Here is a 19,859-nt window from a genome sequence, read left to right as displayed (position 1 = left end):
GATTCCAATAGGTAGAGGGAGTAACAACTTAGATTTTCGCAGAACAAATTTCTTTTCTGGGTACATAGAGGGAGTTTCTCTCAATGGGTTTCTAGTTCAAAAATCCAATATTTCTAGTAGTAGTAGGTAGATTTTCTCACTTAATAAGGGAGTCTGAATATCATAGCTAGCAGTCGAGCAGGAGAAGAGGGAGATTTCCATCCGAGGTTGAGTTTTTGTAGAGATGGCTTTAGAAGGACTCCGAGATCAAGACAAATTAGAGGGTGCATCCAACTATTGTATCTGGAAGGCCAGGATGTCCTTCTTGGTGGACGAGTATGGTCTGAACATGTATGTAGAATGATTTGTAGTCGTGCCTACAGAAGAAGACCAGCTAGCAAATTACAATAAGGAGATGGCCAAGGCAAAGCGGTTGATTTTCGACAGAGTTCGAGATCATATTTTCTTGCATGTGGCCGCCAAGAATACGACCAAAGAAATGTGGGACACTACTACCTCACTATATCAAAATCCTTCCGAGTAGTCGAAGATGTTCCTGAAGGAGAAGCTGAGGAATGTTCATACGCAGAAGGGTGAAGGCATAGATCCCTTTCTCACAAGAATTCAGGATATCTAGGATGAGCTCGCAGCCGTAGGAGAAGCACTTCAAACTACAGAGCTTGTGCGTTTGGCCCTGAATAGTGTCTCCCTATAATGGGAAATATTCGTCCAAGGAATTTTGGGATGGGATACAGTGGTAGGGTGGGACCGGATGTGGTCAAACCTGCAACAGGAGGAGATGAGGCGATCTTTAGTGAAGAGCTCCATCAACGATAGTAGCAGCAAGGGATTGAAAGGTGTGAAGGAGGAAGATAATGTGGCCCTTGCATCGAAAGGGAAAGCAAAAGGTCCCAGTCAGAAATAAGGCTTGCAGGGAGAGAAGAAGAAGAAAAAGGATCTATCTAAGATCAAGTGCCTCAGGCGTGGCAAGTTTGGCCACTACAGTACTCAGTGTCCTCAAAGGAAGATGGACAAGAAGGACAAGCAGGATCAAGAGGCAACATCCGCAGAGATAGACAATGTATCCTCCCAGTGTTGAAAAGTGTAACTAGGTTCGATCTTCATAATGACATGTAATTATGATTTTTTGTAATGAGATGTAAAGAAGAAAAATAAATTTATTATAGTGACACTCTTCATGGGTTTCATGAGCAAGAGATTTTATTTTTGAGTCAAGACTCCCATTGAGTCTTTAGGAATTATTTGTCATCTAGTCATAAAATTATAGTCATTATCATGTAATGAAGTCATGTTACCCTTTGTAAAAGGTCAAATTTGTCTATGTAAAGTATCCTCCAAGACCTTGTCACTTATCCTCTTCAAGTCGGCCTACAATGATGGAAGAACATGCTAGAAGAAGTCGGCCTAAAGGACATGAGATGAGGTGTATATAAAGTCTAGCTCGGCCTCACTTAGAAGCAAGCAACTTGACACGCATTCATTGAAGAAGTGCAAAGAAGAGGCTATCAAGTAAGGTGTGAAAAGGGATAAGAGAAGTTTCTTCTTTGGCAATGAAGGAAGTTTATTTTGGGCAATGCGAAGGAAAGTTTCTTCTGGGTAGTACGAAGGAGAGATTCTTTTGGGTAGTGCGAAGGAAAGATTCTTCTGGGGTATTTGTTTTGAAGAAGAACCAAAGGCATCAAGTAAACTATCGAAGAGAAGCAATGTAGAGACTAGGGTTTTTGATCTAGAGACCGAGATTCTCTAGAGATAGCCAAGAAGAGCAGACTAGAGACCGAGATTTTATAGGGAAAGCCGAAAAAATGCAGTATAAAGTATAGAGACCAAGTTTCTCTAGGAGTCGAGGAGAGTAGTTCGAGACCAAGAAGAAAGGTGAAAAAGGGAAGAGGCAGAGCATCAAGGTTACTGACAAGGTTCTTGGAAGGATACTAGAGTCAAGGGTCTGTGTCATGGTCTTGGTACTCATCAATTGGAGATCTAGAAGAATTTGATCGGGTTTCCCTCTCAAGAGGTGAGAGGTTTTGGCATTGCCTGACAAGCCTACATACTATGCCATGCCACTTGTCTTTTATTGTGCATATTAGTAATTATCTTGATGAAAAGAACACAATAATAACATAACGAAGAAAAGACTATAAGCGAAGAAGTAAAAGTACATCACAAGAAATTATCAAGCAGAGAAATCTTTTAACTATTTCATGCCCTAGATTTCTCTGTGAAAATTTATGAATCTTTTCAAACAAAAATCTTACTGCAGTCACTGGTTTAGCATCTCCTACTTGTTATTTCATTCAACAAGTTATTTAATTTATAAACAGTGATGAAAAACACGACTGTAGACTACACTGACATACAGATCATAAACTGAAACAATAGATGAGACAAACACACAAGGGACACCGTTATTTTTGGACAACATGTCCCTGGAAAAACCTAATGTGTGAAAACTGGTGTAGGAGATAGAGGGTTTGTATTATTAAGCAAGCAGAATTTGAGTACAACAGGTTGCGCTCACACCAGCTACCTTACAGAGAAATCACAGCAACAAGAAATACATTCAAGGGTTTACCTTGTTCCCCAGGTCACAGCTGATGCAACGAGTGATCTGACCCTCCTGGCAAGCACAAAGAAGTCCCTGCGCAGTCATTGCGTGGGCCAGCATCTTGCCTCTAGAAGATTGCGTCACCCTTTCTGTTGGATCGATTTGCTGGATGAATACTGTTGTTCAGCCCTTCCGACTCAGGGCCTTGCTTCTCTAGCAAAATCTCGGACTTCTGACGAATACTTTGCACTGCCACTGCAAGAGCCCCTCTGGACTGTGTCAGCTCTGTGTTAGCCCCTCCTGGACTGCGTAGGCCTCTGCGTTGCCTCCCTGATGATCAAGTTGTCTCTTTGCTACATACTCTTTGGCTCGGAACTTCCTTTCCGATCCAAATCTCTGCTTCTACCCCTCACTGCAACTCAGTGCACTGGTTCAATTTTCTCAGCAAACCACGCCCTAGAAAAATTGTACTCACTGACCAACTTGGTGTATCTCCAACTGACCCTCAAGCCTCCTCTTATACTTTTCCTATTGATGAATCAACGCTGAGATTAAGTCCCTAATCAACGACTAAGATTAAATTAGACTTGATCCTCGTCACTTAGAAGCTTCTCACCCATGTTTTTATTAATACCCATTAATATTTTTATTTTCCTATGTTTAGACTTAGGAAACTCATTAAAAATATTAATTATTTTAATAAAACACAATCCGAGCGGAATTTCGCCAAAATATTTCTGGGTCTTGGAGATCTCATGTGTTCTAGCCCCTCCACAAAATTTCAGAGCTAGAGAACTTTCGACACTACCCAAAATCAACATTCCCTCTTAGCGGGGAGTGCGCTCTAGCAATACCTCTCAATAGAAGTATCACATTGATCCATGGCATCGGTCCTCTGTGTTGTTGATGCTTGGCCTACTGCCCTTCATCCACTGCACTACTGCAGCGTGTACTATTGCTCATGACATTGCCACTGCCACTGCTACATCTGTACGACAGCTCCCTCTTAATATGCTACATCATGCTGCCCATAGCACTGCCACTGTTGCATCTGTACGACAGCTCCCTCTTAATATGCTACATCATGCTACCCATAGCACTGCCACTGCTAACTGCTGCACTGCAACTCAGTTGCTGAGAAGTAAGAAACTGAAAAGGGCACCCAAAAGCTAACATGTTGGTCTATTTGGATACCCCGTGATGCTGAAGCTACCTCTGTTGCTAATCTATGCTGACCCTCTGATGCTACTGCGCTGCGGTTGTATCTGCTCTGTGCTTCCCGCACTGCTCAACACTCTACTGCGCTGCTTTGGACTTAGGCACTCTAGCTCGGCCACTGTCACTCCATCATCCCTCGCACCAATTGACTCCCGTCATTCTGCTATTGTCATTAAGGGCTCCTGTAGCCATATGTGATCCAAGAGATTGGGCACCTCAAGGATCTTTCCCCCGTGTAGTCCTCCTAACTACAACTCAATATCGCTCCACCTCTAACTCCCAGGATCCTGGCCTTGCAGGTGACAAAATTGGATGCTCCATCCAATCTGTCCTGATCCCTCAGTCCATTAACTGCCATCTCTGCTCAAATGAGTGTCGAACAGGTTCTCTTCTCCCTCTTTCGTTGTTGCCCAACAAAAATCAGATCTAGATTTCTTTGGCGCTAGAAATCCTCCAAGGAACAAGTTCTCTCTAGACTCCCTTTGAGTCATGATTTCCTTCACGAAAATCTTTCCACCAAACAATGTCGAATCACCCCTTTTTGATCCTCCTTTGCTGTTGCTTAGCAACCCGGATCTAGATTTCTTTGGCAAGAAACCTGTTAATGCAATGACTCCCTCTACCTTGGTTCAGTCTCCTCAGACACTATTCTGCAGCAGCAACAACAACATCCCACTAGCACCTCAGATCTGATCTGCACTGCTCCTTTTGCCCCAACAACTGAAGATCTTAGCTCCTCAGGCTTTGCGCAGTCACTGCGTGAGCTAAATCAACTCTTCCTGGCCATTGTGCCACTTCTTCCTAGTCTAGAAAGATGATGTGGCTCTGTGTGAGCTTGATCTGGCCCTCTCTGCTTCTACGCTGGCCTAGATAGCTGACGCAGTTACTGCGTGGGCTCCTCCCAACTATTGCGTCACCCTCACCTGGCTCAGAATGCTGACACAGGCACTGCGTGAGCCTCTGCGTCACCTCTTCTGCACTGCGTCACTCTCCTTCTGTGTATCTCGCTTTGGAACAACGTTGTCACTCGGGCCAGCTGCCTCTTTGCAACAGATTTGCAAGATCTCCCAGTTGATGGCTTTTGTATCCTATGATCTGCAATGCTCTGATACCATGTGAAAATTTTTGAATCTTTACAAACATAAATCCTACTGCAGTCATTGGTTTAGCATCTCCAACTTGTTATTTCATTCAACAAGTTATTTAATTTATAAACAGTGATGAAAAACACTACTACAGAGTCCACTGAAACAATAGATGAGACAAACACACAAGGGACGCCGTTATTTTTGGACAACACGTCCCAAGAAAAACCCAATGCAGGAAAATTGGTGCAGCAGATAGAGGGTTTGTATTATTAAGCAAGCAGAATCTGAGTACAATAGGTTGCCTCTCACACCGACTAATCTTACAGAGAAATCATGACAACAAGAAATACATTCTACGGTTTACCGCGTTCCCCATGTCACATCTGAACCAATGAGTGATCTGACCGTCCTGGCAAGCACTGCGAAGTCCCTGTGCAATCACTGAGTGGGCCAGCGTCTTGCCTCTAGAAGACTGCGTCACCCTTTCTGCTGGATTGATTTGCTAGATGAAGACTATTGTTCAGGCCTCCTAGGTCAGAACCTTGCTTCTCCAACAAAATCTCGAACTTCTGACGAATACTCTGCACTGCCACTACAAGAGTCCTTTTGGACTATGTTAGCTCTACGTCAACCCCTCCTCGGCTGCGTAGGCCTTTGCATTGCCTACTTGATGCTCAAGTTGCCTCTCTGCTATGTACTCTTTGGATCGAAACTTTCTTTCTGATCCAAATCTCTGCTTTTGCCCCTCACTGCAACTCAGATCACTGGTTCGATTTTCTCAGCAAACCATGCCCCAGAAAAATCGAACTCACTTATCAACTCGGTGTATCTCCAATTGACCCTCAAGCCTCCTCTTATACTTTTCATGTCAATGAATCAATGACCGAGATTAAGTCCCTAATCAACGGCTAAGATTAAATTAGACTTGATCCTCGTCACTTAGAAGCTTCTTACCCATATTTTTATTAATACCCATTAATATTTTTATTTTCCTAAGTTTAGACTTAGGAACCTCATTAAAATATTAATTATTTTAATAAACCCAGTGTTGCTAAAATCGCGATATTATCGCCCGATTTTTACTCTAATTTTTTTTTTTTTCACAAAAAATCGCAAAAAAATCGCGATAACTTGAAAAAATCGGGATTTTTTGGGAAAAAATCTTTGGAAAAAAATCACGATTTTTTTTTCGATTTTTTGATGAGGAGGAGAAGCAACAGGAGGAGGAGGTGACACAACCTACCCAAGCTACCCCTGTCACCAGTAGAGGACGTGGTCTATCACCTGTAGCTCCTAGTTCTTCAGCTTCTAGAGCACAGCAAAGTCCACTGCCAACTCCATTGTATATGACATTATGACTCATGATATGAGATACATTACTATATTTTTTGTTGATATTTTGAGGCTGAGTTGGGACTTAGGAGTCAGGACTTACTATTCAGGACATGATTCACTGTTATGTGTGATGTAGCATTAGAAATGATATTACACATCTTATATATTAGTTCTTTTATCATATTTATGTGTCAATGACTTTATTTTATGTTGTAGATGCTTTAGATATTAAAAAAATTGAAAAAAAAAATGAATATTTTTGTATTTTACGATTTTTTTCCCGATTTTTACCGATTTTTACAATTTTTTCCGATTTTTTCCCCTTGCTAATAATATCCCAATAACGATTACTGCATCATTGATTTGTCCTATATGATGCTTCTGTAATTATACCTTGAAATGACACCTAGGAAAGAATATATCTTGGTTCCTGCAACCATGCTTAGAAAGTGATTTAGAAAAGGAATTTGGAAAGAATCAAGTTTAGAGACAAAATTAGGCTTTTGGAACTCAATAGAACATTGGAGGTTAGTATTTTCATCCAGTTGGAGAAACCCAATCAGTGGTGCTCACTTGACAAAATTTTACTTGCATTTGAGGTCCAGTGTGGAAAAACAAAAGAACTTGAAAAATCCTTGTTTTCCTCGCTGTACATTACCACATTGACACAAGACCATTGGATGTTACCTCATGATGACTGTTCTATGTATATTTATTGTGCATTTTCTTACCAGGTGTTCTGTTTAGAATTGTAATGGGGATTTATTCAGACAGAAGTATCAGGCCTGTTAACTATAGTTTTTTTTAAGAGTATGTATTAGATCTCTAGTTTTTTTTTCCTGACTTGTGCACATTGTGGCTTTCCCATGCAAACAGGGTGCAGCAATTGACCGGATATTGGGAGAAATAGTTCATAGTAAATGCATGACAACACCGATAGATTATGCGCTCTGTATTGGGCCATTGGCCACTTTTTAGATTATGTTCTATGCATTTGTCCTATATGATGCTTCTGTAATTATACCTTCAAATGACACCTAGAAAAAAAATATATCTTGGTTCCTGCAACCGTGGTTAGAAACTGTTTTGGAAAAGGAATTTGAAAAGAATCAAGTTTAGAGACAAGATTAGGCTTTTGGAACTCAATAGAACATTGGAGGTTAGTATTTTCTTCCAGTTGGAGAAACCCAAACAGTGGTGCTCACTTGACAAAATTTTACTTGCATTTGAAGTCCAATCTGGAAAAACAAAAGAACTTGAAAAATCCTTGTTTTTCTCACGGTACATTACCACATTGACACAAGACCATTGGATGTTATCTCATGATGACTCTTCTATGTATATTTATTTTGCATTTTCTTAATGTGTTCTGTTTAGAATTGTAATGGGGATTTATTATTACAGTCTTAAGTATCAAGCCTGTTAGCTATAGCTTTTTTTAAGAGTATGCATTAGAATTTAGATCTCTATGTCATTTTTCTAACTTGTGCACATTCTGGCTTTCCCATGCCAACAGGGTGCAGCAATTGACCGGATATTGGGAGAAATAGTTCATAGTAAATGCATGACAACACCGATAGATTATGTTCTCTGTATTGGCCACTTTTTAGGCAAGGTATGTGTGTTAAATTAGAGTATAAATTTATAAAAATTGCCTATTGTTAAAGGTTACTATAAATAAAATATGTTCGAGAAGCCTCTGAAAAATGATTTCTCTCCGTAGGCCAATTCAAGATATGTTTTAAAAGGTTCAGACATCTTTTCTCTCCCTCTTATGTAAAGGGATGCGTATATATCCCCATCTCACTGTGCCTACAACTCACTAGCCTGTTACAAACCAAACCAACCCTTAAGAAACTCATTCACATTGCACTAACTATCCCAACCCACTCTCTGTGCAAGGCACTTTTCTTTTTTCTCTTTGGATGCCATGCTGACCCACACTATATTTCCCATGCACATTGATAGGATATGTAGAAGCTTGTAACTGATTGGTCTCACTCAACCACACCCTTGAGAATTTAATGAGAATTGATTATGAATGATACCTTGATGTATTAGATTAAAAAATTGTAATAATAAAACATAATGTTGGCTCAATTAAAAAGGTAATAAAAGTAATACTAAAAATAATAAGTTGATTCAATTCAATTTGTTATATTGTGATTGAATTTATTAATAAAATCATAAAAAATTCATAATATGCATATCACATTAAAAAAATACTTAATGATGATTCATATTCCTAACCATAATATTCAAAATTTCATGTTTAAATTTAATTATTAAACATATAACTAAAAATAAAAATGTTTCTATATAAAGAAATGTGAAATATATATAAAATATGACTAGTAGCTATAAAATTTAAATCAAGATCCCTTTTACCATATAAATTAAAATAATGAAGATTCAGATTGGTAACTATGAACTTTGTATTTAAATTTAATTAATAAACTTGTAAAAACTAAATACACTATAAATTATTTTTCATTCATATATATATCAATGTTTTTAAAACCGAAACCGGTGACCGGACCGGTCCACCTAATGAACCGGTTTACCGACCGGAACCGGTCTAACCGGCACTGGTTTGGTCTAAACGAACCGGTTTTAAAAAAATACATTAAATAATTAATTTTTAATGAAACAAAACTATTTTTAAGATGTAAAACCATGATTCCAAGCCAATAGAGACAAAATATGCAAAGTTTGCTCATCTATATACCATGTAAAGGTGAACACATCAAAATGGCACCGAGTGCAATACATATCATCAACAAAATAGCAAAATACATAACAAATGAGGCTCTAAATGGCCTATAAAGTCCAAAAACATTGTTGCAAGCTATGAGGCCATTGGCCTACTACAAGTCTACAGTATACACATGATCAATCATCAAGTTCATTACCACTACTAGTAGTAGACACAAGATCATCATCAGGAGCTACATAGACATCATCTGGTTCAGAGTCTGAGGATGCCTCAGCCTGATCTGCAACCTCAGTATCAATGCCACCAATGACAATAGAAGTGGACCTAATGGAAGCACGAGTTTGTCGACCTGCATGACTAGTGCCTTCCATTGGTTCCTTGCCTTTCCTTGATGCCGCTATTGATCCTGGTTCTGATGCCACCACATAATCTGCTTCATCCCCCGCCAAAGCCATGTCGATATCAAAATCAGCCTCAAACAAAGGTTCTTCAGTCTCCTCCACCCATTCTGATGTTGGATCAATATCGTCCAACACAATGGGATCTAGATCAGGAGTTTTTCTTATCATTTGGAGCTCTAATTGCATTTATTGTTTACCCCCAAACCATGAAATCCTGAAAACCATTAAGTCTGTTGAATTTTGAGTGAAATCTAAAATTCTAGTTTCTCCATATGAAATCCAATGAGGTCGAAACCACTCTCAAACATCCTGAGTCATTTCATGGTAATGTTAAAAATTTAAGTAAAAGGATGAAAACGAAAATTAAAGGAAATGTCACTTTTACTTTAAGAATTTAACATTACCATTAATTGCCAACATTGTTAGGGTTGAAACACCCTTAGTCCCCCCCCAAAACCCCTCAAACACAGTCAAAAACATGTTTTTTTAACTTTATGGTGGTTGTGCCTAAAACCGGCTGGTTTAGGACAAAACCGGCCGGTTTGTAACAAACCGGCCGGTTTTGTCCTAAACCGGCCGGTTTTCACCGGTTAGGGCCAAAAATTGGGCAAATGAAGGGTCTGACCGGGTTTTTAGGCCGGTTCGGACCGGCCAGCTAGCTAACCGGCCGGTTTGACCGGTTACCGGTTTTTCTGAGCGGTTTTTAAAACTATGATATATATAGATATATATCAATGTTATGCATATCTCCTTAAAAGATTAAGGTAAAAAATTATAAAACATGTTAAAGAAAAATGTCAAGTGCATATGTATCTAACTATATGTATTACAAAGGTTTTAATAAAAATAAAAATAAGAATGTCCCAGGGGGGCAGCTCGATTGGTGATCGAAGTAATGTGAGTCCGTGGTAACTAAGAAATCCAAGGTTCAAATCCCCTTGGTTGTGACCCGGTTTATAGAGACTATCACAGACTATAGAACCTTGGAGGTTTATTGGTAGCCCCATGTAACTCAAGCTGCCAAGGTCCTCTAGGTTACAAAAAATAATAATAATAAAAATAAGAATATTTCTATATATAGAGACGTGAAATTTATATATAATATAAATAGTATTATTAAGAACCAATATCTATCCATCTTAACTCCAAATCTATCAAGATCTCAGAGCAATCAAATGTTTCGAGGTACAATCATTTCCTCAAGTTTTACATTGAAAGGGAAGTTTGCATCATAAGAGATTTGATCCCTCTTGGTGCTTGGGGAATCCTGAGTAAATCCCGAGTGTTTGCATCATAAGAGATTTGATCCCTCTTGGTGCTTGGGGAATCCTGAGTAAATTCCGAGTGTTTGCATCATAAAAGATTTGATCTCTTTTGGTGCTTGGTAAATCCAGAGTTAATAAGGGCCTACGCTGATCCAATATCAAGTGCAACCAAAAAGAAATTGAAGCTTAATCTTCTCCCTGCTTACAAAACCAGAAACAGGGATAAACTTCTAGCTGCTTATAAATTAGGTGAAGATAGATCCATGTTAATTTATTTTATTTAGTATTATTATAACGGTTAGGTTTTTTATATTCTGTTTAATGTTATGACCAACTGTTTTGTAACTTTAACTTATTACATCGTGGACTGGAGAGTGCACCCAAAAACTCAATGCAAAAAACTAGTAGTTTTGGACAATAGCATGCTTTTCCATTATTACTAATGTAGTCTTGCTGTTGCTTCCCACTTTCAGGATGAAGACATCTACACCTTCTTTGAGCCAGAACTTCCCTTTGATAAAGAAGTAACTGGGATTGGAAAGTTGTTGGAGAATAAAGCTTGTCTGGAAAAAAGAACAGGACCAAAGCCTAACGCTGGGAAAAGTGGCAGTAAAGGGGTACGCAACAAAGTTTTTCCGTTGTCACCGGAAAAGGGACCACAGTCAAGAAGTAACAACAGTAAAGATTGGGGGATGCAAGATGAGAGTGTTGGCTGGCATGAGGGGTCTTCTGTGCTCGACTTGAAAGGGGAGAACTATTTTTCTTGTGCGGTAGGTCGAAAACGTTCGAATGCACGCTATTCTCTAGCATCCTCTGAGGAAGTTGTCACTTTTATTAAAGCTATGGCAAAAAGTTATGCAGAAGCTGGTACTAACCGAAAAGATGTGTTGCATTGACACTCAACTTTCGAGCTGTTATCATATTTCACATGAAAGTTGGGTTATATTTTGGATAATGAAGCATTTTGTACTTAATATTTACAATGCTGCTTACGGAAATTTTTCGTATAATTACACATCCTCTGACGTGAAGCTGCCCTTTCAGTTGTTAAGTTGAGAATGTTTGTGAAGTTATCTGCTTAGCTCTCGCAACTGCAGATGCTACCAATTTTATTCAAGCACATAAACAAATCATTTAATTTTTTTACTTTACATCACTGGTTTACTAATGATATTTATCATTTCCATTAGAATGTCAGTCTTAATTTTGTGTTCAATTCAAATCATGTCATGTTGGAAGAATTTTACAATAGTCATGCAGATCCAATGATAGTCAGAATTCTAATTTCTCCTCTAGGATCCACTTCTGTAATATCTGCGAGTGTATATTAATTAAATTGCAGACTAAGCTGACTTGGAATTTTTAAAATAGTTCCTGTACACATCCTACCAATATTACCAAGAATTATGTTTAACTGGCCCCTGACAAGATGCAATGCAAAGGCATTTACGATCTTAATTAAACCGCTTGCGTTAAGTGGCAATAACTATATCGAGTTCTGGATAATGTGGCAAAACCAGAGAACAGACAGGGTAATGGAGAAATAAGAAAGGTTACAAAAATCGATTTCAATGTGCATGGTCCCCTTTCATTAAGAGGTGCTCCCCGAATTATTCCTAATATTGCCAAAGAGAGCAAAGCTCTTTGCTAACAGTCATTTTTTAACAAGCAAATAAGAGTAACTATGTTCTAGTAAAGTGACCAAACCTTAATAGGTTCAAGGAGCGGAGTGTTACATTTACCAGATACACTGCAGCTTGAGTGTTACAATTATCATAGACATTGCAGCTTGAGGAGGTAATACATTGTTAATGTTCAATTGCGAATGCTTTTAGGAGAACAGGACCACTGGTTTTACGAGAATAAGCAGGACCACTGCTTGTAACATATATGGGGCATTTCGTAGACATCAGCACATAATTAGGATAATTTATTTAACTCTTACTCAATTTTCTTAAAGATATATTCCAACTAACGTGCTAATAATATTTCCATTCCCTTTATTTGTTAGTTTGCTCTCCAAACCACTTGATTTGTCTTGAGAAAAAGCAACCTACCAAGTTATGCTCCCATGGATTTACGGCTTGCTAGTCTTCTTCCATGTGCTCTGCTCTTTGGATTGGATTGTTCATAATATTGCCAAAGATAGCAATATTTTAAGATTAATAGTGTAGATAGACATACTTTTATAATTTTATTCTTTTTACTCAGATTTTCTTAAAGTTATTCTCCAACTAAAGTGATAATAATAATTCCATTCCTTTTATTTGCTAGTTTGTTTTCCCATCTACTTGATGTGTCTTGTGGAAAAGCATGGTCTTCTTTCATTAAGGAGTGCTCCTTGGATTGTTCATAATATTGTCAAAGACAGCGATGCTTTTTTACCAACAGTCCCTTTTTAATAAGTAAATACTAATAATTATGTTAATGGGGTGAAGGGATGATGGTGTGAATATATATTTTCCTATAGTTGGATCTATTCATATGACACTATCATTTAAGTCTCAACTTAGAGTCTCATAGGATTTTGAAACACTCGATGCAGTATACATAAAAGAAGGATTTACTTTAATCACATGTTCAATGGTGTTGTCATTGATGTCAACCTTGGGGTTTGATGGGGTTTGACATTGATTGAAACACTCGTTATTGATATCAGATTCTAATAAACGCTTCTTATAATTGTTTGGATTACATCAAGTTGGCAGCTCCATTTTTGGATGGTTGAAAACCCTAGTCCTAGGGTTTGGGTTCCCTGGACTAAGAACATACCCCAACTTTGTCGAGGGTTTTTGAAGTGACAAACCATTGAGTTTGGCTTGGAAATCCACGTCATTGGATTCTCCTCGTCGATATGTTTCCGGTGGTATGTGGTGCGCCTTGAGAGGCCTAGATTTCAAGTTTGAAGTTAATGACCCCAGGTTTTGGGCTAAAATCCCAAGGGATGGTAACATGGCATACGTTCATTGGTTGTGGTTATTAAATATTGAGCATATGGGCTATTTATCATGTCTTATGAATCCATAATTATTTGAAAAGGCATCAAGCTATTAGGCATCCACAAATGGCACCCATCCAGCCAATTCCATTTAATTTAGGGCCTAAAAGAATTAATAAATTATTGCTATTTGAATAATCAATAATTAAAAGTGTTAAGTCCCTAGCTTTCCTCCAACGTCTATCTTATGGAACCCCTCTCAACTCTATAAAAAGAAATCTCACATATCCTCCTAAAACAAAAACTATACATGACATATCCTTAAGCATAGCTTTGAAATCTTCAGACCTCCAGAGGCAACGAATAGCAAATATTCTAGGTTTTGTTTTGTTTTTACTTTGGGATTATTTGGGTCTCGTTGGGTATCCTTCCTGCAGGATCAAGTGGCCATTCTCATCTGAGGTACACCCTCTCTTTTTTGGAGAGTTTCTAACCCTGCAGTTAGGGCACCAATTTTAGTTTGATGTCAGTAAACAAAGGATTGTTTTGGGTTGCATTGTAGTCTCTTGTATTGATATATTTTTCTTTTGTTTTGATGGGTATTTGTTTGAGGTCTTTTACTGCAGACCCTAGGTATCTAATTCAAACCTTCGACATTTTATTTTAAGCCTATAGCAGGCCAGCGAAAGGTAGCATACCTAATTCTTATCTTGGTTTTTATTTTTTCATTGACATTCATTAGGGCACCCTTTTGAGACAGAAAAGTGGTTTTGGAATTTCATAACCATTGTTTGGATTCTTTTACACGACTCTTGCCTTCATCCATCTGCAAATTGTTTTAACTTCTGGACTAATGCGACTCAATGTATAGCAGACCTCAAGCAAGTTTTTGTACCCAATCTGAATATGACCTTGTAATTGTATGGATAACAACTTGGGTGATTAGTGTGATAAAATTTGCAGGGATCTTGGTTATAGCAACAAAGTTTCTAAGGCACGTTTCTTGCAAATAAACCAGTGTGGCCAGCATTTGCTGCCTTTATGACTTGCATTATAATATGAGGTTCGCTATATGCATATCTGTGATATTGATATACTTTGTTCTAAAGTTATACTATTGATTGTGCTCAAATGTACAACAGTAGCAGTGCTCTCTCTTGTCAATATATGACATTGAATTTCACTATAAGACGGTGGTTGTAATCTCGTGTATTGGTGAGTAACTTCAGGAATCATAATGCACTAAGTCAAAGATTGATTTAGCTCCTTGTTGACAAACCTCTCATTGCAATTCTGAACCAAAGTATAGTAACAAATAATCATTATGCCATAACACTTACCTCATGTGACCCTGCAACAATACAAAACGACAAAACACACGTAAGGCAGTGAACTGACTATTGGATATGATAGTGTGACCTAAACATACATAAACATGATTCTTCTTTAAAAGTGTGATGCTCTTAAACATGGTACAATTTCTACAGTAAAGCTTATGTATGTACAGTTACTAAGTTCTGAAATATGACAGATCTAGTTCTGAAGGTATATGTATGCACAGTTCCTACAATAAAGCTCAAGTAAAAATAGATGATTTGACAAATAGTGTGATTGTTTCAAGTAACACACAGGCATATACTTGATTTGTTGGTTATGCTGGAGCATGCTCATTACAGTGAAGAAGTTTCCATAACAAGTGATCTTGAGATTTACAACAATTGTTTTAAAGGTTTGTTTTTGTAAACTGGTGATAGTACACTAGTAGAAGCAGTTAAAAGGTTTTATCTTTGTGCAGTGAAAAGCATAGAATCTTGAAGTGATTTACTACAACAAGTGACATCTATAACCGTGGGATTGATTGCTCATTAATGTGACAACAACACTACTTGATGCTTATTGAAACTATGACTTGACAACGACATTGTGACCTAAGTTAGTGAGAAATTTTAGCGGTGACCTGAACTAGCTGCCTATCACATATATGTAACAAGATGAATTGTGAGTTATGCTCTATGGGTAGTATGACACCAATAATATTAAAGTTCCATCAATGAGATACTGTGACTTGACCATTGAATTGACTTAGAAACATGACAACTGATCTGAAATGACAGTTGATATCTTGAATTTACCATGACATTCACTATTATGACACATAGACTTGATACCTAGACATGACCTATTAACTTAACACATTGATTTGACTTGACTATAAGACGGTGGTTGTAATCTCGTGTATCGGTAAGTAACTTCAGGAATCATAATGCACGACGTCAAAGATTGGTTTAGCTCCTTGTTGACAAACCTCTCATTGCAATTCTGAACCAAAGTATAGTAACAAATAATCATTATGCCATAAGACTTACCTCATGTGACCCTGCAACAATACAAGACGACAAAACATACACGTAAGGCAGTGAACTCACTATTGGATATGATAGTGTGACCTGAACATACATAACAATGATTCTTCTTTAAAAGTGTGATGCTCTTAAACATAGTACAATTTCTACAGTAAAACTTATGTATGTACAGTTACTAAGTTCTGAAATATGACAGACCTAGTTCTGAAGGTATATGTATGCACAGTTCCTACAATAAAGCTCAAGTAAAAATAGATGATTTGACAAATAGTGTGATTGTTTCAAGTAACACACATGCATATATACTTGATTTGTTGGTTATGTTGTAGCATGCTCTTTACAGTGAAGAACTTTCCATAACAAGTGATCTTGAGATTTACAACAATTGTTTTAAAGGTTTGTTTTTATAAGCTGGTGATAGTACAATAGTAGAAGCAGTTAAAAGGTTTTATCTTTGTGCAGTGAAAAGCATATAATCTTGAAGTGATTTACTACAAGTGACAATTATAACAGTGGGATGGATTACTCATTAATGTGACAACGACACTACTTGATGCTTATTGAAACTATGACTTGACAACGACATTGTGACCTAAGCTAGTGAGAAATTTTAGCAGTGACCTGAACTAGCTGCCTATCACATATATGTAACAAGATGAATTGTGAGTTATGCTCTATGTGTAGCATGACACCAGTGACATTCACTATTATGACACTTAGACTTGATTCCTAGACATGACCTATTAACTTAACACATTGATCTGACTTGACACACATTCACGCATTGACATATTAACTTGACTCATAGATCTAATATGTATAGACACTTGGCATGGTAAGTTGACACCCTCACTTTGACCAAACATGACTTTGACATGGACATGTAATCATAATGGCTTAGAAATTTGTTCTAGGTATCTTGTAGTGATGACCTAGAGAGCGTACAATGACACAACTGTAACCTTGCAGGGCAGCAAGTCTTTGAGGGCAATATCATCTTTTTGTACAACCTACTACGTGAAGATGGATAGCAATGTATGATCAATGATTCGCAGCAGTGAAAAAACATATGTTGGTAGCTCTCAGTGCGCATAGTGTTGATTCCTGGTGGCATCGGATGTGTTCTAAGTCTCAAATTTTGCAAGGAGGCTTGGGTACATGTATTCCAAAGAACCCAAAAGGCGTTTTAGGAAATTAAAATAATTAATGGATACTAATCTAACTATGGGTGTAACTTCTAGAAGAAGACTAGGATCAAGTAGAAATGATCATAGCCATTAATTAGCTTCTAATTTAGGCTGTTGAATGTCAACGAGAAGATTATTTAAGGAGGCTTAAGGGTCATTTGGAAAACACATTGAGAGTTGATCAGTCCAATCGAATTGCTAAGAAAAATACCAGCGCAGTGATTTAGTGGTGATCACGCAGAGAGGGGCAGAGATAGTTTTGGCTGGAGAATCTTCTCCAGAGCCAAGAATACGCAGTAGAGAGGCAGAGAAAGACGCAAAGGAGGCCTCATAGTGCCCAGTGAGGGTGACGCAAAGCCAGGAGGGCTCACGCAGAACAGAATAGTGGCTCCCAAGTAGAAGTCCGAGATTTTGTTGGGGGTTTGATGTTCTGAGTTCCGAGGGTTGAAGTCGAAGTTCCTTAGAGAAAATTGATCCAGCAGAGAGGTGACGTAGGCCCGCGCAATGACTGCGTAGGGGCAACACAAAGGTAGCGAGGTTCTTGTTGGTTCACCTACTAGATCAGCGTGGACTTGCAGTGTAGAGTGGGGTAATCTCACTAATTTCTTCTATCGAGTGATATTCTCTATACTAGATTTCCAACAAGGCATCCAGAGTTTGTATTCAGAAATAACTTTTGCTTAATAATAAAAACCCTTGAATTTGTTGCATTGGTTTTCCCACGTTGGTTTTTCTGAGGACATTTGTCCAAAAATAACTGTCACTTGTGTTGTATCGTTTCCTTGTTCAATTTCTTGTTTCGGCATATAATTTTAAATAGTGAATGTTGTAGTTGTATTTACTTTGATGTTTAGCGTAGAACACAATAAATAACTTATATGTATTAATAAGTTAGAGAAGTAATATCATTTTGCTGCAGTAGCGATTCCGGGTTTAGGAATTTTCACATGGTATCAACGCTGTAGGTGAAGCAAGAAGAACATAGTAGGTAGATCCAGCGTTGAAGGAAAAAAGGGAATTTGAAATTCTTGCAGAGGTAGAAATTTGAATCCCCAAAGGATTTGCACACACAAACCAAGAGGGCAAGATTTTCGTGGTAAATCGCTCTCTAAGTAAGTCGACCGAGAGGTAGGATTTTCAAATCGAAATCTATCAACGACAGAGGGAGCAGCGCAGCAGAAGCTTCAACGAAGAGGGGTTTCCTGGTGGGACGCAATTATTTTGCAGATAGTTGCTGGCCAAAAGGATGTCAGAGGGAAGAGAGAGACACGGTTTAGGGAATTCTTGCTCAGTGAACTTCCAACCAAGCTGTCTAAATTCTCATTAGCTGAGTAGCAGCGTAGAAAGGCAGATCTACAAGCTCCAGAAGGGAGTGCGTAGGCCATTCTAGTGTTGCGCAGAGGAGAGAGGAGGTCATTCGACTTTCTATTTGGTAGAGATGGCAGCCAGTGGGTTGAGAGATTAGGACAGGTTGGATGGGGAATCCAATTATGTGATGTGGAAAGCAAGGATGTCGTGCCTTCTAGATGAGTATTTTCTCAAGGCTTATGTCAACAGTGTGGTGGTTGTCCCTGCAGATCCAAATATGTTGAAGAAGTATAGGGAAGAAATGGCAAAGGCCAAGAGGATGATCCTTGATGGAGTAAATGATCATGTGGTATGTCACATCGCTAACAGAGGGATTGCTAAGGAGATGTGGGATGCCTTGGCAATGTTGTATCAAGGATCTTCTGAGCAGCGGAAGATGTACTTGGAGCAGAAGATGAGATCTACGCAGATGCAAAAGGGGGAACACATTGATCCATTCCTCACGAAGCTTTGAGAGACCTGAGATGAGTTAGCAGTTGTGGGGTCTACACCTCAAGGTTCTGAGATGATGAGACTAGCCCTAAATTCAATCTCAGAAGAGTGGCAAGTCTTTGTCCAAAGCATCCTAGGCAGGGCAACTTTGTCAGATTGGGATAGTGTGTGGGCAGCTCTCAAGTAGGAAGAGTTGAGGAGAGATCTAGTTAAGTGTAAGCTTGACGGAAGCAACATCAATGGATCGAATCCCAAGGAGGAGGAAGAGAATGCAACCCTTGCATCCAAGGGGCAGCAGGAGCAGCGGAGGCAGAAGAAGGACGTCTCGAAAATCAAATGCTTCAAGTGTGGTGAAATGGGTCACTACGCAACACAATTTCCTCTCAGAAAGAAGGACAAAGATGAGAAGCATGATCTGAACGCTGCACCTGCGAAGATCGAGGAGGAGGAGTTTACTATGACAACCGAGATACCTCCAGGAGGGAGGTGGGCAGATTTAGAGTTTTAGTTCGAAAGCGCTACAGATGGGTAGGATCCTTGAGGAGCCCACCACTTGGATCAATTCCTTTCTACGGGAGCCCGGATCAGAAGTAGCAGGATGGACCAATGTCAGTTTGTGCAGAGGAGTATTGGAGTGACAGATGCAGTAGCTAGAATGCCAAGTCTGAGCAGTGTAGTGCGGAGTTGCAGCAGTGCAGGGAGGCACAATATAGTAGCAGCAGCAACGCAGTGGCTTAAGAGGGATATCATGGGACTAGTAGCAGTCAGATCTTCAACACCGAGATGCATCTATGTTGAACACTTGTTCAGATTTATTTGGGATGTTTTTCAATTGCAATGCAGATGAAGTGTTAGCAGGAGCACAGATGCAACACTTGAGAGGGGGTTGTAGTATGGATGCAGTGTTGACAGTTGAAGTGTTAGCAGTGGAAGTGCTAGCAGCAGCACAAAGGCAGCACTTGAGAGGGGGTTGTAGTACGGATGCAGTGTTGACAGTTGAAGTGTT

The 19,859-nt window shown here is 38.9% G+C and overlaps 1 protein-coding gene across 3 annotated transcripts in view; it reads left to right on the top strand.

Annotated features, from left to right (window-relative positions):
* The window catches only part of LOC149209632 (alpha,alpha-trehalose-phosphate synthase [UDP-forming] 1-like), a 232,362-nt gene extending 220,600 nt beyond the window's left edge, over positions 1-11,762 (top strand). For 2 of the 3 annotated variants that reach the window (XM_089396424.1, XM_089396422.1), the window contains 2 exons: positions 7,700-7,798; positions 11,039-11,762. In XM_089396424.1, the coding sequence (XP_089252550.1) occupies positions 7,700-7,798; positions 11,039-11,461 (522 nt within the window). In that variant the 3' untranslated portion in view covers positions 11,462-11,762. Of the gene's footprint in view, positions 1-7,059; positions 7,213-7,699; positions 7,799-11,038 lie in introns of those variants that run through there. The other variant, XM_089396423.1, reaches the window with a different exon arrangement.
* The last annotated feature ends 8,097 nt before the right edge of the window (positions 11,763-19,859 follow it).

Source organism: Pinus tabuliformis, chromosome 1_2, assembly GCF_031772625.1.
Source record: "Pinus tabuliformis cultivar Carrire ecotype Pingquan chromosome 1_2, CPIR1, whole genome shotgun sequence".
In the NCBI taxonomy this organism is placed as follows: Eukaryota; Viridiplantae; Streptophyta; class Pinopsida; order Pinales; family Pinaceae; genus Pinus; species Pinus tabuliformis.
The sequence above is the reverse complement of the archived record's forward strand: the minus strand, read 5'-3'. Positions and strand labels throughout refer to the sequence as shown.